This window comes from Podarcis tiliguerta, assembly GCF_965153285.1.
Source record: "Podarcis tiliguerta genome assembly, chromosome: 1".
Taxonomy (NCBI): Eukaryota; Metazoa; Chordata; class Lepidosauria; order Squamata; family Lacertidae; genus Podarcis; species Podarcis tiliguerta.
The window spans coordinates 72,556,108-72,575,386 of NC_139534.1; the positions used below are offsets into that span (position 1 = coordinate 72,556,108).

General features: G+C 38.8%; 1 protein-coding gene across 9 annotated transcripts in view; it reads left to right on the forward strand.

The window, feature by feature from the left end:
• Positions 1 to 19,279, forward strand: part of DCDC1 (doublecortin domain containing 1) — a 246,362-nt gene that overhangs the window by 216,230 nt on the left and 10,853 nt on the right. For 8 of the 9 annotated variants that reach the window (XM_083415302.1, XM_083415304.1, XM_083415300.1 and 5 more), the window contains exons 31-39: positions 1,709 to 1,912; positions 3,400 to 3,607; positions 8,819 to 8,974; positions 9,752 to 9,853; positions 10,701 to 10,837; positions 12,175 to 12,354; positions 13,146 to 13,296; positions 14,977 to 15,086; positions 19,101 to 19,163. In XM_083415302.1, coding sequence (XP_083271428.1) covers positions 1,709 to 1,912; positions 3,400 to 3,607; positions 8,819 to 8,974; positions 9,752 to 9,853; positions 10,701 to 10,837; positions 12,175 to 12,354; positions 13,146 to 13,296; positions 14,977 to 15,086; positions 19,101 to 19,163 — 1,311 coding nt within the window. The remainder of the gene's footprint in view (positions 1 to 1,708; positions 1,913 to 3,399; positions 3,608 to 8,818; positions 8,975 to 9,751; positions 9,854 to 10,700; positions 10,838 to 12,174; positions 12,355 to 13,145; positions 13,297 to 14,976; positions 15,087 to 19,100; positions 19,164 to 19,279) is intronic. The other variant, XR_014505400.1, reaches the window with a different exon arrangement.

The following is a 19,279-nucleotide window of genomic DNA, read 5'->3' on the forward strand; positions in this document are numbered from 1 at the left end:
TAAAATGAGATTAGAGTCACAATTTTTCTTGCTGGAAAATACTAGACACAGGTTACTATGGACTTAGGCACTCTGCAGATGCTTTAGGGCTATTTCACTTTAAGTATAGTTTTAAACATTTTAAAACTTATCCTGGATTATGTAAAGATCCTACTTTGATCAAAGTATTGTTTCTCAGCCAAAGTTTCCTATCTGGTAGCTGTTCTCAAGACTTTGGAACTTCCTTCCTAGAGAAATGAGACTGGCTCCCTCCTTGTCCTTCTGCCAGCAGGTGAAGACATTCTTGTTAGGGAAATTTTAAATGATTGATGTTTTGATGTTTGATGTATTTTTAATCTCTGTTGAAAGCTGTCCAGAGTGGCTAAGGAAACCAAGCCAGATGGGCGGGGTACAAATAATAAATTATTATTATTATTATTATTATTATTATTATTATTATTATTCTATTGTTTCAGCAGGCTTTGGGGAACTATTTTTAAGGAAAGGGTTGGTGCTGTGTTGCTTTTATTGTAATGGTCTGTATTGATTAACACAGGTCATATATGTATTCTATTAATGTTTAATTGTTTTTTAAATGATTTTTTTCTGTTTTTAGCTGTGAGCCACCTTGAGTCCCTGTCAAACAAAAAGGCAGGATATAAAACAAATATAGTTATAATTATGATCTGTTAAATGCAACAATACTAGCCAATGCCATATAATTATTTTATAATGATCTCCCCAATTTTTATATAATTATCTCCCCACTTTTTATCTTTACTGCTATATTCAAACACACACCAAGGATACTATCCATAATGTAAGATTTTGTTAATCTTATGACCAGATGCCCTGCTAAATTTATTAATTAACATAATTGTAAGGTATATTTATAGTCAGATTCTCTGAGCAATTCTGTCATTTGCAAGATTCCCACTAAGTACTGCACTGTATCCAATGAAGAGGACCTTTCCCCAGAAGCTTATAAGCCTATTAAAAGTCAACAACATGGAATATGGTTGACAATTTGACCCTTGGGGGCACATATACTGATTGTCAGAACAACAGAGATATGAACATAACACACAACAAGAAGCTTTTCAGGCCTTACCACAATAAGAAAAGTATATAAAAAATTACGTTTGGGGGGGTATTCATCTAGATGTAAGTGGCAAAATAGCAAGCAACTTTTTTACTGTCTGAACATTTGAGAAAGAAGGGCTTAAAATCCTGGTTAGTAGTCTAGGAGTAATTTTCTTTTGTGATGTAATATGTAACGAGGGCAGTGCTTTTTTCTGGGGGGATGCAGGGGTGAGCATACCCCTAAACATTTTGTGAATCTAAGTTTGGCCTCATTGAGGGGCAGTATTTCAATAGGAAAATGAGAGTACCCCTGAACCTTTTTGTAAGAAAAAAAAAGCACTGAACGAAGGTGTAACCTTAAATATGTGGGGAGGTTAGTGAAAGCATTTGTTCAGGAGTGTCTGTTCACCAAAAGCCAAATCCAGTTCACATTCAGTTTCATATAAAGGCATCACAGAAGTGTGAGGGTGTCCTGTGTTTGGTGTCCTGTGTAGTTCACAGCTCTGTGCAACTCATAGTGACATATGCAAATAATAGTCACATCATCCATTTTCTCAGAAGGAACAGCACTTGAATCAATGAGTTACCATTTAAAAATTCACTTTAACAGAAGTCATGATTGCATCTTCTTCCGTTTATCCTAAAGACTGATTTGTCCACGTCTGAAGCTGAATCCACCTTGCATTATTTAGAAGAATTTCTAGCATCTTTGAGGACAGAAACATCATTGCAAATAATCTCAGAAAAGATGTCTGCAGCTGTAAACCAAAGAGCAGTGAAAATAATTGCATACAGAAATGGAGCTGGTTACAGAAATGGGCAGCTAATTGTTGCTAATACATTCCCTATGGTGAGTAGCAACCATCTAGAGATCATCCTAACAGAATTGACCTGGACAAGCAGTAGGTACCAGATCATGGGCAAGAATCTCATACCAACAGCTGGGGAGAGGGGTTAGATAGGGGGTGTGTGTGGTGGAGACTGGTGAACACATCCTCGCCTGGCACTGCTGTTTTGATCAACTATTTTTATTATTTCTTCCACAAGGGAAGGAAAGACAATTTTTATTTATTTTACCAGGCAACAAAAAGTTTTGTGTCGGCCCCGACATGTTCTCTAGTATATGTAAAGAGGCTCATTTAATGTTTTGACAACAGAGTATAAACATAAACCATTAAATTGTCCTTGTGTCATTATCTCATGTTAAATGCTAATGCATGTTTGGAAAAAAAGTTTATCTAGTATTGACTTTAACAAAAGGTTTCCATATTGCTGATATCTACAACTGAACCAATTATCTTGTGCATTCAAGGACAAATTAGACATGACCTTAGAGAGGCACCACTTTAAGTTTCATGAGTGTTTTTACTGTTGCAAATAACAGCGGCGAGGGATGAAGGGAGAATGAACCACCGGGACTGGAACTAAAAGGGGTGAGATGGAGCAACTAACCCGTTTTTCCTGCTGTGATTCCAACAAAACTCCCCCTGGCATTGTTGTTTGCATTGGGAAGAAAGCTCCCATTGGCACCATTAGCAGCTTTCCATCTAATGCAAATAGCAGCTGTGGGGCAGTTTTTGTTGGCACCCCTTTTCTCGTGTTTCTCATGCTTTGCAATCTGTTGCTGGTTCCTGAGAGAGGGATGCACAGAGAGCTTAGAGCCGTGTGGGAGCAGCAATCGAACCAATACGATGCTCCTGCCATCATACCCACACGACCACACTGAGCTCTCTGTGCCTCACCCGTTTCCTTCTCAGGAACCAGCAGTGCCACCCAGCATTGGGGAGGCAGGTGAGCAACGCCACCCTGCCTGCGCCACTTTGCCAACCACTACTGACACAACTTAAAAGTGATGCGTTTAGTGCCGCGTGTAGTTTGGTCCTCGTTGCATAAAATGTGAGGGCACACAAAGATGCAGAAATATTGCACTTATAATATCTCTAATGGCATGAAATGATTAGAACAGGCACCCCCAAACTCGGCCCTCCAAATGTTTTTGGGACTACAACTCCCATCATCCCTGACCACTGGTCCTGTTAGCTAGGGATGATGGGAATTGTAGTCCCAAAACATCTGGAGGGCCGAGTTTAGACTAGGACTGAGGTGACCCACGTTCAACTATCCACTCTTCCAAGAAGCTCTCGGAGTAAACTTCTGCTAGCCTAAGCTACATCTCAGGGTAGCTGTGAGGAGAAAAGGGAGGGGAGAGAGCCTATATGCTGCTTGGAGGAATAAATAACAGAAAGAAAACTCTGAGAATGGCAATTTAAGCATTTTTATTAAATATTTGGACTTAGTAAGCTTAATTATATGTTATTAACTTTTCCCCTTCTGTAGCTGCTTTCTTTATGCACAAGACGACTTGAACTTAACAGGACAGCAAGTAGACTGTACACAAGTGACGGGACCTTAATTCTTACACTGAAGGATTTAGTCTTCAGCGCTGTAAATGATTATTTCAGAAAGCAGGAATCTGAAAAACGAGGTGAAGGAGCAACTTTTGTTCCTGGCTTTAACGAAAACGCATCTGTGTTGCTTGTGAAAGGTAAAATACCACCCTCAGCAAGTTCCCAATTAAATTTCCTTTAACTAGTATGTAAATTATTTCACTTCACAGAGCTAACTTTTTTGTAGTAAAGCTATAGGGAGCCTGTTTGCTGGTATGCTGCCAAGAAATATCTTGGAAGTCTCTCACTTTGTTTTCTATTTTCACAAAGAATAATGGCGTCTCATGGAGAAAAGATTAATGTTGGTACGCTGTATTTGAACAAATGTTTAAATTTTTGTTTTATTTTAGAACGCTTCTGCAGCTTCTAATTACCATAGTTATTTGTACAATACATCTTATCTTGAATCTTTAAATGGGCCAAATATTACTTTAAGGTAAAGGTAAAGGTACCCCTGCCCGTACGGGCCAGTCTTGACAGACTCTAGGGTTGTGCGCCCATCTCACTCAAGAGGCCGGGGGCCAGCGCTGTCCGGAGACACTTCCGGGTCACGTGGCCAGCGTATTACTTTACATACACATAAATTGTGAAAGCATATACATTTAGCTTATGTTCAGATGGAAGTTATATATTATATATCTTTTTATATATTATTCTTTTTTAAAATATATTTTTATTAATTTTCCAATATTGTTTCAATAGCAGCCTCATTCTAACAATACCAATTTTATCCAATTAATACAATTATTAATGCCAATTATTCAGATGTCAAATTATACAATTTATTTCAACTGGCCCCCTCACATGCTAGAGTTGATGAGTTCATTCTTCTACCTTTTTTCTGCATTCCAAAATTTTAATAATTTCCATTCCATTCAGATATAACAAACCCTTATATAAGACCTACAATCTTGTGATTTCTATTTGTGTTGGTGTAATAGATAATGAAATGAAATATGCTCCTAGTCCAAACCTTTTACATCCTTGTAGCTGGGTTGTTTTTGCAGTTTCTTATCTCATCGTCTCTGGCACGCGCCTGTAGTTTACTTCAGTTACAATCCAATTAACAGGATAACCTGTGTTTCCAGGAATGGGATGGGGGGGGGTCGTGGCAGCCGTAGTGCTCTGTGCACCCAGTGCCTTTGCCTGCCCTCACATTTCATGGGAAAGCGAGTGCCAGACCACCAGACAAACTGGGGGTTAAGGTCTGGTCCCTCTTACAGCTGAAGACAAAAGCAGATAATGAAATTCCCCGATCATTATTTGATTATCTCTGTCTGTCTCTCTCCCATGGTGTTGGGGAGACTCCATTCCTGCTGCACTGGAAACAGGAAGCTGGTGGAAGTTAAAATTCAGTAGTCTGCAGGCATACTCACTCCAGGGTTCACTCCAGACAGTGGCAAGCTTGAACATTTGCCCAGGCACAAAGATCAGTGAAGGGCTCACCATCCTAAGAGTGCTACCATTTCCACCTTGCTCAAATTATATTTTGAGACCACTTTCCCCTGTAATTTCACGTGTAAGTTACACTGAGTTACTTTAGTTAGAGAGCCTAAAAGACTACGTAGCACAAGAAATACAGGTTGTGATACTTCCATGCAAAGCTCAACCGCATATGAGTACAGTAACCATTCACAACAGCACTGATAAGCAATAAAACTCAGCCCTATTAAGTCCAAAACAAATATAATCAAACTTGATGCTAAATTCCAGTTCAGCAGTTTAGTGCTGGATTCTCCTGAAAGAATGGTGAATTTCATATCTGGATCTGAGCACTTGGGGGACTGAAATGTTCTCCCAATGGGTTCACAAAAAACATATGTTAGAATTATCTGTAAGGTGCCACAATATTCTTCTGTTGTTTTTGCAGCAACCCATCTGGAATTTACCGTATTTTTTGCTCTATAAGACTCACTTTTTCCCTCCTGAAAAGTAAGGGGAAATGTGTGTGTGTCTTATGGAGCGAATGCAGGCTGCGCAGCTATCCCAGAAGCCAGAACAGCAAGAGGGATTGCTGCTTTCACTTCACAGTGATCCCTCTTGCTGTTCTGGCTTCTGAGATTCAGAATATTTTTTTTCTTGTTCTCCTCCTCCAAAAACTAGGTGCGTGTTGTGGTCTGGTGTGTCTTATAGAGCGAAAAATATGGTATTTCAGTGAATATATGCAAAGTATGTGGGAATTCCTTTTTCTCAGTGAAGCAAAAGAAATTATGAGTCTGCAACCATACAGTGTGCAAAGAAACATGTATTTGTTAAGTTCAAATTCCTGCTTTATTTTTTAGTACCACTGAAAAGAACTTTCTATATAATTTCTGTCTCTTGTTAAGCATAGCCATTCCTGTCTAGTGCAGTACTGATCTAGCTTTCAAGAATTCAATTCTATATTTATATTGGAAAGACCTTTGATCATTATCTAAAAATGAAGCATGGGACACGTTTCCCATTTATCATCTTGTTATGTTTTTAATATAGGTCTAGTTTACTTTTGGGGCTCTTTTTACATGTCTGTATTTTTCTTTTAAGTATTTCTTTCCTATGTATTATTTCCCAATCTTTATCAAATATACTCAGAAAAAGGGCTCATCTTATCTGCTTTAGTCCCCTTTATTTTCCTTCCTATTGATTTCCTAAGCAGTACACAAGCCCACTAGAGTCTTCTCATTATAAGTTTGCTGCTGCTTTATATTAGGCATCTTTCAGCTTATGAAGTTTACAGATTTTTATCTCATCCACTCAAAACTTTAAGGCAAAAGGTTCGAAAAACGTACTTAAAAATCAGTTCAGCACACTGAAGATTGGCAATTACCCATCATTTCTTCTTCTCAGCAAAAGAAAAGGCCAGTACTTTGAAATTTAGTAAATATAGCTGATATCTGTTGCGTAAATAAACTTTATTATTTTGTATTTGATACAGTATTCACTTTGTGTGGTAGATGGAAGCCCACTATCTCATTTAGGGGTGTGGGAGAGCAAAGCCAAGGAAAGAAACAACAACAGAAGAAACATTCTGAAATAAGATGTTTTCTGAATAAGTTGTGAGAAATATTGGTTAAATGTGAGAACAAAAGGTCCATTTCCATGGTCCATTGCAAAGTAGGCTGGAGACACATTTCTATCAGTGAAATAAAAGAAGCTACAACTTTCTAAGCATGCAATGTATAAAGGAAAGATTTGTTTCTTAAATTTAGATTTTCTTTTCCCCTTTAAAGGAAGAGTAAATAAATGTACTATTCCTGGGATCCTCTTTAGTAACTATGGACTGCAAATAAATACAGCTGCAAATAAAAAGTTTTAAGTGTGTTTTAAGTGCAATATACAATGTGACACTAGATGGCGATGGTGAGCCTTATGGAAAATCCAATTTATTTTTTAAAATGCTTTTTAAAAATCATTTTCAGAACGTTTTTTCTATGTGTGTGTGGATTCTACTGGTGTAAACAAATTTCCTTTTGTTTTCTGTTGAAATTCCTAAGTTTAACTTTCTGGTACAGAAAGTTAAACTGAAAGTTAAACTGTAATGGTGATTCCTGCCTGATTGAGTAACAGATTTTTATTTGTGCAATAGGACTTCTCTTTTATTCCTTCCATTTTGTAGCACTCTATGCATATCCAAATCTGCTGCATTGAATTCCCCAACCCTCTGAAGCAGATTTTTTTAAAAAATATTTTTATTAAAGATTTTTGAGGTTTACAAAAGTACATGCATCAGGTTGTAAAGTCTTTTCTACAGATTAGTTACATTTGTTGTGAGGCATTAGTGTTGAGTACAGTATAAGGTTGGAGAAAAAAGGGGGGGACTTATTTTCTTTTTTCTAATGTACGTGTGGGGTTTTGTGTCAGCGTCAACTGGATAGGCTCTCTATCTATCTGCCTGTTATATTTCCTTGGTAGTGAGAGGGGTTAAGGGGGCCCAGGGTGTGGTTGTTTGTTTGTGGCTGGCTGCAGTGGGGTTTGTTTGCATTTGTGAGGGAGTGGGGAGGGCTCGTTGGGTCGAGTAAGCCATATTGATTCCTATCCTGTCAGTGGGTTTTTGTTGTTGTCTTGCTGGGCTGTGCATGTGATAAAGGTGAGCCATACTGGAGTAAAGGCATCTTCTATTTGTCTATTCTTCAGTCTGTTGGCCACTTTTGTAGTAAAGCTGTTTCCTGTACAATTTGGCTCTGGAGCAGATTTGAGGTTGGCTGGGCTTTGGGGGACAGGAGAGGAAGAGGAAGCCCCGTTGCATGAACAGAAGTACACTCACACAATGTTAGATAACACTGCATATTTATATTGAAGATAGCTGTGTACAGGTGGCCCAAACCTTACATCAGGGTTACATTCCGGGGGTTCCACACACAAAGGGGGAAAGTGTGTAAGGTATGGCCATCTCTAACTTGCCGGGCTTTGGGAAGGTTGTGCAAGCTCTCGTAGGGACTTTACCAGAGGCACCAGGTTGCCCCCAAGATTGAGGGGGCCTGACACACAGCATGCATGTGACACCACCCACAGGTTGCATGTGTGTGATGTCAAATGCACAACATTGCCTAGAGGAGACCGAGCGCTCTGGAGGAGCCAGCTACTGGAGCTGTGATGCACAATGTGCATGACATCACACACATGTGCCTGCCCACCTCAAAACTGCGGGCGCCTGGCCCTTTCCCAGCAACTGTTGAGGGGACTGAAGACACCTCGGCTCCCTAGAGTTGACTTACCTGGTTTTTACAAGATCTTGTGAGATCTCAGGTGGTCCCTTCTAACTGTTCTCCATTTATTTAGTTTCCCACCACCCACACAAAGCTGCAATTGCATGAGTAAATCAAGTGTAAGTTGTGGGTCTACTGTATATTCAAAGATCTAAAATTCATAATTATCTAAGAGTGGGTGCCCAATACAAGTAGGCTTGTATTGTAATTAATACAAGTGGGCATCTTTCTTATTCAATTTTTTAGTAGTCTTGCCATAACTTTAATTCAGTGTTATCTCCAGGAATAGCTAGGGAAAAACTCCTGTCTGAAACTCTGGAAACCACTACCAGTCAATCAGTGCAAAGACCATAATGAGCTAAATGGACCAATGGTCTGACTGTGTAGGGCAGCTTACTTTGTTCTTATTGTATATCATCAACACTATGATTGAGGATCTCCACTTCGGTGGCAAGAGCTTACTGATGTTAGGACACCCAGTGTTCACCTATGAACACAAACCTTAAATACCCAATATATGAAAAGGGAAATAAAAGCAAGATACGGTGTGATTTGAATTTTTTAAAAGATGACAAAATGACACCAAAACTGCAGTCCTATAACTCTCTTTCTCTCTCTCCAAAGATAAGGAGTCAGAGGAGAAAATGAACTCCAAGTCTATACCATCAGTGATGACTCCAGATAGTTTGACCTTGGTTGATGATTTTTTGCTCACCATCATTCTTAGAAATCCAGTTGAGGTCTGGGTTTCCACTGGAGAACCTTTCTTGCCTTTGGATAGTAAGTCATGGAAGAAAATGAATTCTTTTATTGTTACAGCAGCACCTAAACTGGGGAAATTGTTATGCTGATATATCAATACATTGGCTAGGATCCAGAGAGCTACTTTTCTTGACTATGCTTGATTTCTGGTTCCTTTCCATTGAATGCGCTACCACCCCTTAATACAAACTGTCTTTGAAACTGGTTCAAATTGGTTTGCAGTGCAGGCTGTGTACATTCTGTTCAAGAAGCCCTCTTGGGCACACAGAACTAGTTTCACAGTTGGGATCCAAAAAACCATAACTCTGTAAAATGAGAAATAATAAACAGGCTATTATCATGGACAAAAATTCTACTGTTGCAAATCATTTTATTAAATTTACAAAACAAACTTTTATTACTGTCATACCAATTGTATGAATGTTCTCACAGAAGTAAGCCCCCCTTTGTTCACCAGACCCAATTCCATATAAGTATGGATAGGATTGCACTATTAAAGTGGTGCTTAATTTTTAAATGTAGTAGTCTGCTTTTTCATTCCATACATATTCTACAGAGACTTTCTTAAGCTTTACAGTATTTTCAGAGACAGTTCCTTATGAAGAAGCTTACCTTTTAATTACATGTTTATAATTGGATCTATTTAACTTGCTAACAGTATCTGGTTCTTTAAAAAAAAACTATTTGCTGAAACAGATCCAATTATGCTAACTGTTAATCTTTACAGACCTGCAGGTACAAAATCACTATGAAGCAAACTGTAGTCAAAATAATGTGTATCTTGCTTTATTACAGCTTTGCAAAATGCAGAGAGGGAAGGACGACAAAAATGGTCAGAGAAAGATAAAATTCTGGCAGACCTAGATGCAATGAAGCACAAAATGAGACAACTACAAGGTCAGTATCTCAGAATTCAGGGTCAATGGCAGAATTCACTGTTATCATGTTCTCTTCCCACAACATAATAAATAAGCACATTTAGCTTTATATTATCCCACATGGGGTTCATCCACAAAGCGCTTCTTTCTCAGGTGGTTCCCTCTGGGCTATATATGCACAGTATGTATTATTGTTCTTTTCAGTTTGCGGCATTAAACTAACATTCCCCGAAAGGATAACATAGTGTAGGATTTCCTATGCCCATACTAGTCTTTCCATCATGTGTACTGTGCAGTCTGGGCTTGGCCTGCAGTTCCCAAATCAGGGCTTTTGATGGTCATGGAATTAACACAATTTGCCTCTACAATTTGCTCTAGCTAATCTTAGCCACCCTGTGCACTTATTTATGGGGACAATAATTTAAGGCCTGAATGATTATCTGATTTTGTTGCTTTGACCCCCCCCCCAATCTGTTTTTAGAGGGAAGCTAAAATATATGTAGTTATCACTATGTGATAATTATATCATTGTGTTTAATTAAGCTTCACTCAGTAACTGTAGTTCTCTACCCTGGAATCTGGTTAGAAAACCTGTAATCCATAGATCTTAAATGGCAATTTAGAATGAAAGTGTGTGGGTTGGTGAGATATACAACAATAGATTTTGAAAATACTCTATGTACACCAAGAATTACTTCCTCTAGAGGTTTCCTGTCACCACCCATTCCCTGCTGCATCTCATCACTCCTGTCAGAAAAAAAACTTGCTGGAGCATCAAATAGCCACCAGAAGACTTAGAGCCATTCAAATAAAACACTCTGATTTATTTATTTAAAGAATAACTCTTTGGGCCATCCTTGTTTTAGGGCGACGCATAGCAAAATCTAAAGCAGCCAGTTTGGTGCCCACTAAGAGCCCCCTCCAGCCTGTGGTTGTAGAAGGAGGCTGGACTGAGGAAACTCAAGAAGAGATGAGGCTCATGGAAACTATACAACATACAGAGGTATGGAAATGAACTTTCTGCTGAGTAGCTTGACTGACAGCTAAGGCTGTCACATTTTATCAACATAAAAATTATGTAGTGACTACATGAACCAACTATTCATTCAAACTACAGCTTCTGTGATTAGGAGCAAGGTGAGAGTAGAAATGTTCATACTTTTACATGGGAAGAGATGAAGAAATAAGAGCAGAATTGCTCTGGGAAGAGAAATTGGGTTCTTTGCCAAATATTTTGGCTACCATTTTTAACTTATCCAAATGATTCCTGAGAGAAGCAGACTTTACCTGCCACTGCTATGAGACTGCAGTTTTACCAGCAAGTTACTGGAGCGAGTTCAACATTCATTCCCAAAGGGATATGCCGTTCTTCAGACAGTAGAGTGGCTTCTGACTTCAACACGTAATCACTATGTTGAACAGAGCAATGTAAAACATTTCTTTGAAGTATTCTAAAGTACAAAACTATAAATGTAAGTTGAATGTACTTAATAAGGCATAGTATGTACTTAAAACATATAAGGAATAGCTTATTTAATCATTAATTTATTAAAATATTTAAATACCAGCTTCTATGAAAACATCTTAAGGTAAAAGGACCACTGACTGTTAGGTCCAGTCTCAGATGACTCTGTGGTTGTGGCGCTCATCTGCTTTACTAGCTGAGGGAGCCGCTGTTTGTCCGCAGACAGCTTCCAGGTCATGTGGCCAGCATGACTAAGCCGCTTCTGGCGAACCAGAGCAGCGCACGGAAACGCCGTTTACCTTCCTACTGGAGCAGTACCTAATAAAACCCATTGAAATACAATAACAACAAGGCCTGGTTGTTAATGGTTAATGGTTTACTCAGTTTAACATTCATGAGTCCCCAGTCAAAAGTCCCCACTTCACTCCTTTCACTCCTGGTTGCACCATATCAACAGCAATGGACCACAAGCTTTGCCTTATTGTGTCATCCAAACCTAGGCATGTGATTTGATTCGCACCAAGCAAATCACAAGCAGTAGCCAAGGCTTCTTCTTGCCTTACCATTCACTGTTTGGGAGAAACAAACCACAAGGCCAGTCTTGGATGATATGACAAGCCAAGGCTTATTGGTTGTTGCTCCAGCAGAGCACACCCAAGAGAAAGAACACAAACTATGGTTTGTGTTAAATCATAGTTAATAACTATGGTTTAATATGGTGGATGAATATATGAAAACAGCAGTATTAACAGCCAGTGCAAATGTTACAACAAATGATTGGCATCAGTAGTCAGCAAAATCTTCAGTAATAGTACTATTTTAAAGATATTATCACACATGAACTTCATGACTTCATGACTTGTGTTTCATATTAGATGCACCTTTCAGAGCTTCAAGCATTACAGTTCAAAAGAACTTCTTCATTTTCTCCTAAACTACTGGTGAAAAGTCACAGAGAGCTCTACAAGCAGCCAACAACTAAAAGAGTGTGGGCATATGTGAATGGATTTACACCTGAGCAAGGAGCTTATGCCTGGGGGCAAACAATTGCAGAGGTAAAGCAGAAGAAATCTCTCATGCAAAATAGTGCTTCTAAAGACCATTGTATTTAGTGCCCACAAACCCAGGAATGAAAATGTGAAACGTGGATGGAGTTTAAGATCACGAATTTATTAGAGCCAAAAATCTTCAACCAAATAAGATACAAATATGTTGAGCCATGAAATCTGTACATTGGCTATTTCCCCCAAAATTCGCAGCAGCTTGGACATATTCAGTACTTTCTAATACATCTCCCATTTTGTTTTATTCCACCCCATGCAAATTGTGAGGTCTCAATCCAGTACTTGACTCTCAGGCAAAAGAATGCTTGGGTCCTATTCTACTAAGTTGTGCTAGTGGAAGGCCACACAACAATTCCTGCTAGAACAACAGGACCTGCTCTCCTTCCCATGCCAGCCCCCATTCCCTCCCCAAATCTTCTCAGGAGGGTTGGGAGTATCTCCAGATCAAAGACAGAGGGAAGAGAGGGGAGATTGTTCTGGCAAGCATGAATCTTTGTGCTGATGGAATGATCATCTTAGTATGGCGTTGAATTTCATGCTTTGTCAATTGTAACAACAACAACAACAATAATAATATTAGGAATAATAATAATAAGAAGAAGAAGAATTCAAGACCATGTCCAACACATTGTATATGCATAACACTTGCTTTGAAATTAGCCTTACTTGGTATGCACCTCTGTTCTCACTAATGAATTGGAAGCCAGTATTTTCTAACCTGCAAGCTGAACTTGCAAACCAACATGGACCATTGAATACTAATGCAGTTTTTAATGTTTCAGCTACTTGACAGTTGTACAACTCAGCTAAAAATGCCACAACCTGCAAAGACATTGTACACACCTGATGGTGAGCAGCTGCAAGCATGGGATGAAATAGAAAGAGACATGATTGTTTGTGTTTGCACAGGCCATCCCTTTATGAGCAGAAAAGGTACATTTTCTGGAGGATTCTTTTGTAGATAAGAGATATGTTTCTAAGAGGTGGGTGGGCTGATCAAGAAGTCTGGATGGCAGCCATGGCCAGATGTGATAGCAAAACACTCCCTGGCCATGTTTGATATGCACCTGACCAGATAGATATAGATATAGATTATATAGATATATAATGAATATGTTTGACTTAAGGGTTATTTTGAGTTGAAGCCCTTTTGTACTCCACTGATGACTCTAGAACACTTGCCACTGTCTATTTCCCCTTCACTTAACACAGAAGAAACACGACCAATGATTCAGGTCTGATAACAGTCACTATTATTTTTTTTAGTGATGGGGTATGTGGGTCTTGGGAAAAAAGGGAAATCCTAATCCCATGCCACCCCTATATATACTCAGCACAATATAAGATAATTTTGGTGCCCCACCACAAGTCCTCACCATAGCAAAAAGCAGTGGCAGAGAGGATTGTTCATAAAAGAGTAAGGCCCCATGTGATATATCTGCACCATAATTTTAATACACAATATTTTAATGCAGTCATGCACATAATTATTTCATTTATGAATTGCTTCCTATGAAGCATCTAAAAGTTATTTCACAAAACAATAAAAGTTACATATATAAACATAGTTAAAACAGTTAAAATGATTACATATGTGAAAATAATTTCAATCCAATACAGATCATGTCCAGGATTAAAACCTCCATTTAGAAAACTTGCTGGAAGAGGAAAGTCTTCAAGAGGCACTGAAAAGATAATAGGTGCCTTACTGATATGTAGCGAAGTATAGGTGCCACTACACAGTAAAGATCTGATTCCAACATCATGTGGAAGATGGCATCTGCAGGACACCCCCTTTCAAAGAGTGCACTCTGATCAGTTGGGTATATGAGGGGAAAGACTTTTTTAGTATCCCGATCCCAAGCTTTGTAGGGCTTTGTATATCACTAGCAGATATCAAATGTAGCTCAGTGGCTAACTGGCAAAATTAGGGGAGGGGGGAATCCATGCAGATAAGGTGAACATTGACATTTCCAGGAGATTCCATTTGTATCTACATCCACGTCCTAGACTTCATGTCATTCCTAACAGTCCCAGTCCAGAAATAATCTACATCCATTGATTAATTCCAAACTAGAATCACCCAACCCTATTTTCATATCCAACTACAGTGGTACCTCGCAAGACGAAATTAATTCGTTCTGCGAGTCTCTTCATCTAGCGGTTTTTTCGTCTTGCAAACTAACCCTATTAGCAGATTAGCGCTATTAGCGGTTTAGCGGCTATTAGCGGCTATTAGCGGCTATTAGCGGCTATTAAAGGCTTAAGGGATTAACGGATTAGCTGCTAAAAGGCTATTAGCGGTTTAGCGGCTTAGAAAAAGGAGGTGGGGAGCGAAAAGACTCGCAAGACATTTTCGTCTTGCGAAGCAAGCCCATAGGGAAATTCGTCCTGCAAAGTGCATTGAAAAACGGAAAACCCTTTTGTCTAGCAGGTTTTCCGTCTTGCGAGGCATTCGTCTTGCGGGGCACCACTGTATTCTTATAACTTGTCCATAAACGAATATAAGACTTGAAACGTATGACAGTAACAACTTAAATTATACACTTACATGTTGTAAGAGATTGGTAGACAAATAATTTTCAAAACTGAATTTTAAAACTGTTGTTTCAGCCATGAAACATGAATTGGAAGTTAGAGCTCTTTATGCCAGAATTCGGAAACAGCACGGTCCAGAATCTACCAACATTATTGTCTTACCATCAGAAAAAGTTACCGGGAAGGTTGTATCATAAAATTTAAATAATAGTACCGCATACTATATAATTGACTGTAAATTATGTTGTATTACTAGTAGTCATTGATAGGCTTATCCTCCATGAATTTATTTTATTCTTTTTTAAAGCCAACTGAGTCAGTGGCCATCATTGCCTCCTGTTAGAGTGAATTCCATGGTTATGTATGCGCTGTTTGAAAAAGTCATTCCTTCAGTCTGTCCTGAATCTTCCCACTTTCAGCTTAATTGGATTTCTCTTTGTTCTAGTTTCACCAGAAATGGAAAAAAATCTCTCTGTCCACTTTCTCCACACCTCTATCATGTCATGCCTCACTCGTCCTTTCTCTAAGCAAAAAAGCTCCTAATGTTTTGACTTTTACACATAGGGGAGTTGCTTGATCATTTTGCTTGCCCTTTTCCCCTACCTTTTCCAGCTCCACAGTCCCCTTTTTGAGGCGGAGGCAACCAGAATTCTATGCGGTCTTCCAAGTGTGGTCTCGCCACAGCAATAAATGCAACACAGTTATTAACAGATGGTGCAGAAGGCTTTTTTGCTGAAACTGATTAAGGATTTCCCTTATGTCACTTCTGTTGCGAAGGAGATCTCATTGGGAGTAAATCATAGCTAGGAACTCCATTTCTGGAGCAGTTTTAAATATTTTAAAATAATTGGACAGAAACTGTATCTTCACTCAAAGAAAAAGAATCAAGGGAGAACAAATGTCTGAAGTTAATTGTTGCAGGACTGTCAAAGCCACTAGAGGGGGAGTTTATTTCACTGACTTACTAGGTAAATTTTTAAAGACAAGTGATTATACAAATAGAGAATCTTTGAACAAAATTCTTTGTCCCTGACATTGTTGGTTAATATTTGTTGCCTTTAGCAAAAAGAATTTTACCCATAAGAAGTTCACAGTTAGTTCCATGTGGATAATTGGAAGGGGGGGAAAAAGCTTTCTTTACATCATTCCTCACAAACAGCACTTACCGAAAAGGTCTACAATCTACTCTCATAACTGTGTTCATTGTGTAGAAACTTCATCCTGTAAACTAGGATACTTTACGTATAGTAAGCCATATATAAACTGACTAAATAAAATAATAAATAAAAATGATGACTAGCTGCAAAATAACTTGAGCAAGCCAGTCCCTCTTCATTGGAAAATATGTCTAACTTTATTTTTCTATAAGCTGAATAATATGTTATTTTCATAAATTAAATATGGGACTAAGGGACAATTCAGCTATTAGAATTTTGCATGGATTAGTTGCAATATCCTGTTCATGGAAAAATGTGTGCTATGGTAACACACAAGAATGATGACTGATTCACACAGCCATATTTCTTTTTTAAAAAGTGGTGAGTTGGTGAAACCATACATGTGGCCAATCTTTTGACTGCTCTGATATGTGTTGATATTTACAGCTTGCTAAACTTGGAAACTTTCAGGTGAAACATGATCTTAACACATGCGAGATGTCTATTGAGGTATTTATATCACCACTATATCAGATTTGTGCCATCACCCATCCCTAACAGATCTGTCCAATTCAGAGAGTATTTTGGAGTTCAAAACATTTTCATGGCTCTGTTGTTGTGTTGATCCCCTAAATTAAATTATTCACACAGTGTATTTTCCCATTCACACAGGGACTAAAATCACTCCTGCGTCTTGAAATGTAACCTAGTCACTAAATAGGTCAGTCCTGTCAAGTAAATTTAGTACTTGCTCTTACCAATGCATCTTTAAAAAATATTATCTAAAATAGATTCTATGGATCATAGGGCTGCTTGATAAGAATTGAATACCACTCAATTATCTAAATACCTGATTATGTTAAATGTCTTCTAGCCTCCCCAATTTTTAATAAAGTTAGTAATTTCAGGTCATTGTACCTTATTGATTTGAATCAATTATTTCATTCCACACACCCCTTTAATATCAGCAGGACTCCTTTTTATCATTAAGCTGAAGTGCCACCAAACATCTCTGGTCCTGGCAGCTTTCTCTGAGAAATGTAATTTCTGCTGCTATGGAAACATTAAGGTGATGCAAATGAAAATCAGGAGTGACAGACCAATGACCATACTATGTACAGAGTGTCCTCTGGAGAATTTGCCAGTCTGCACATCTCGTAGGAAGGTTTTTCCTTAAACAGTTTTTTAAAATCTGTAATTAAAATGTTGACTTAATAGAGAGTTTTCTTGCACGTTGTTTTAAAAACAAAACAAAAACAATGGACTCTGTGACTGTTTTCCTTCTTTCCTTCCTTTCTTCTCCTTTGTCTACATCACTGCTATCATTGTCTTGTTAGAAATTGATTGTGTTGAACTAGTAGAGTCTCACCTCACTTCTGGTTTTAAAATTCCAACTAAAAATTGTGGATCTGTTTTGTTCCTTCAGCATCATTGAAAAATAACTTTGCCTTGGTTAACAACTTTGTCAATTGTGGGCCAAACAACTGATGACGTTAATAACATGGTTTGCCTCTGAGTGCAATGCAGGGGCCCTATACAAAATGGAACCGTGGCATGGAGTTAGGGAGACTGCAACCCTGGGTTCCTCATGTGGTCTCACTCACAATCAGGGGTCCCGTGGCTGCTATTTGCATGAGAGTTCCCCACCCCATGCAAACAGCCGTTGTGGAGAACCCAATCTTGATTGGGACTGGAGGGCAAAAGGTTAAAGCTCTCCAAGCATTCACATCACACACTGGCTATTTGTGAAAGAAAAATGCTGTTCTCAAGGGATAATCACATTATTTACATCATGTGTAAAAGGTATATACACATTTACTGATTAAACAGACAAAAAGGAAACAGGTGCATGCAACTATAGCCAATTGAGCCCCATATTCCTGGTCTGGAGAGCCTTGTTCTTCGATCACCTTCACCATGCTGAGGTCACATGTACCAAGTTGGTATCAGATCTGCTGGCCTCCTTCACATTCCTGTGTCTCTGTACTAGTCCCTACACCCCTGCACGGTAAAAAGTAGACCTCATCCACTGCCACTTCCATTGCATTCAGTGTGCTGGAGCATGTAAGAATGTGAGAGGGGACCCAACACCCTCTCTCCTCCTCCTGCTGCTGCTTTCTTTCCATTCTCTGCAACCCCAGAGACTTTGCCACTGCTCCCTTTTTCGCGTCTCTGAGTCTGTATTACAAGGTACAGCAAGCTGCAGACTGTAAGAGATTAATGAAGAGCATCAGCAAGCGGAATCAAGAAATGTTCTTGATTATTTTAATGGCAGAGGGAGGGTGATTGCAGGCCCTGTAGCTGCACTGAAAAGGAGGCTATTTATTTTGGGTAATCTCTGGATAGGCTATTGATGGAGGAATAATAATAATAATAATAATAATAATATATTAATACCCTGCCCATCTGGCTGGGCTTATTCTGGGGGAATAAATGGATGTGTGTGAGAGTGAGAGAGAATCAAAGACAAAATGGGGAAAAAAAATAGGAAGGTGGCTTGGGGTTAGCTCTGGGATTGTCCACTTTTGATTTTGGCTTCAAGCACTGGTAGTATGTGTCCCAAACTACTTTTCCTCAATGGAACATGGCTCTCAATTTTAAAAAAAGCCTCAACTTTAAAAAGGTTGCCCCTGTCCCAGAAGACTGCAAAACCAGGAAGACACTTGAGTTACTGGAGATCCGTCATATGAAGCTGGTTAGCTTGGTGGATCAGAAGTTGCTGTACTTTGTCTCTCTGTATGTGGAAGCTCTGTATTAAGTCATGCTGTGAATGCATTCAAGCATTCAAAACATGCAGGGCAGAAGAAGTGCAAGTAAGGCTAAGCACACTGGAGAATTTAATGTCTTATGTTCCCTTGAAAAAGCTCAGTGTGCAAAAATGACCCTGGGAGGAAATATTTTAAATAAAAAATTACTGCAGAATATGTAGCAGAATAGTTATAGACAGTATGACTGAAGTCTTGGCAACATCATGATTCCTGTGAATTTCTTTTTTTAAAAAAATGCAGCAATATTAATAGTGACTTTTAAAAATATATACAGGTCAACACAAATGGCAGTCTTCTGGCTCTTACATGCAGAACTGATCAGCATTCCAACGACTAGGTAAGTAGTCATTGACGTTTAAAAAAATCTAGTTATTTTAGCCAGTGCCAACTCAGACTCATGAGGCATTCCATCCCTTTCAATAAATGTCGCTAAATCACAATAAATGTTCTTAG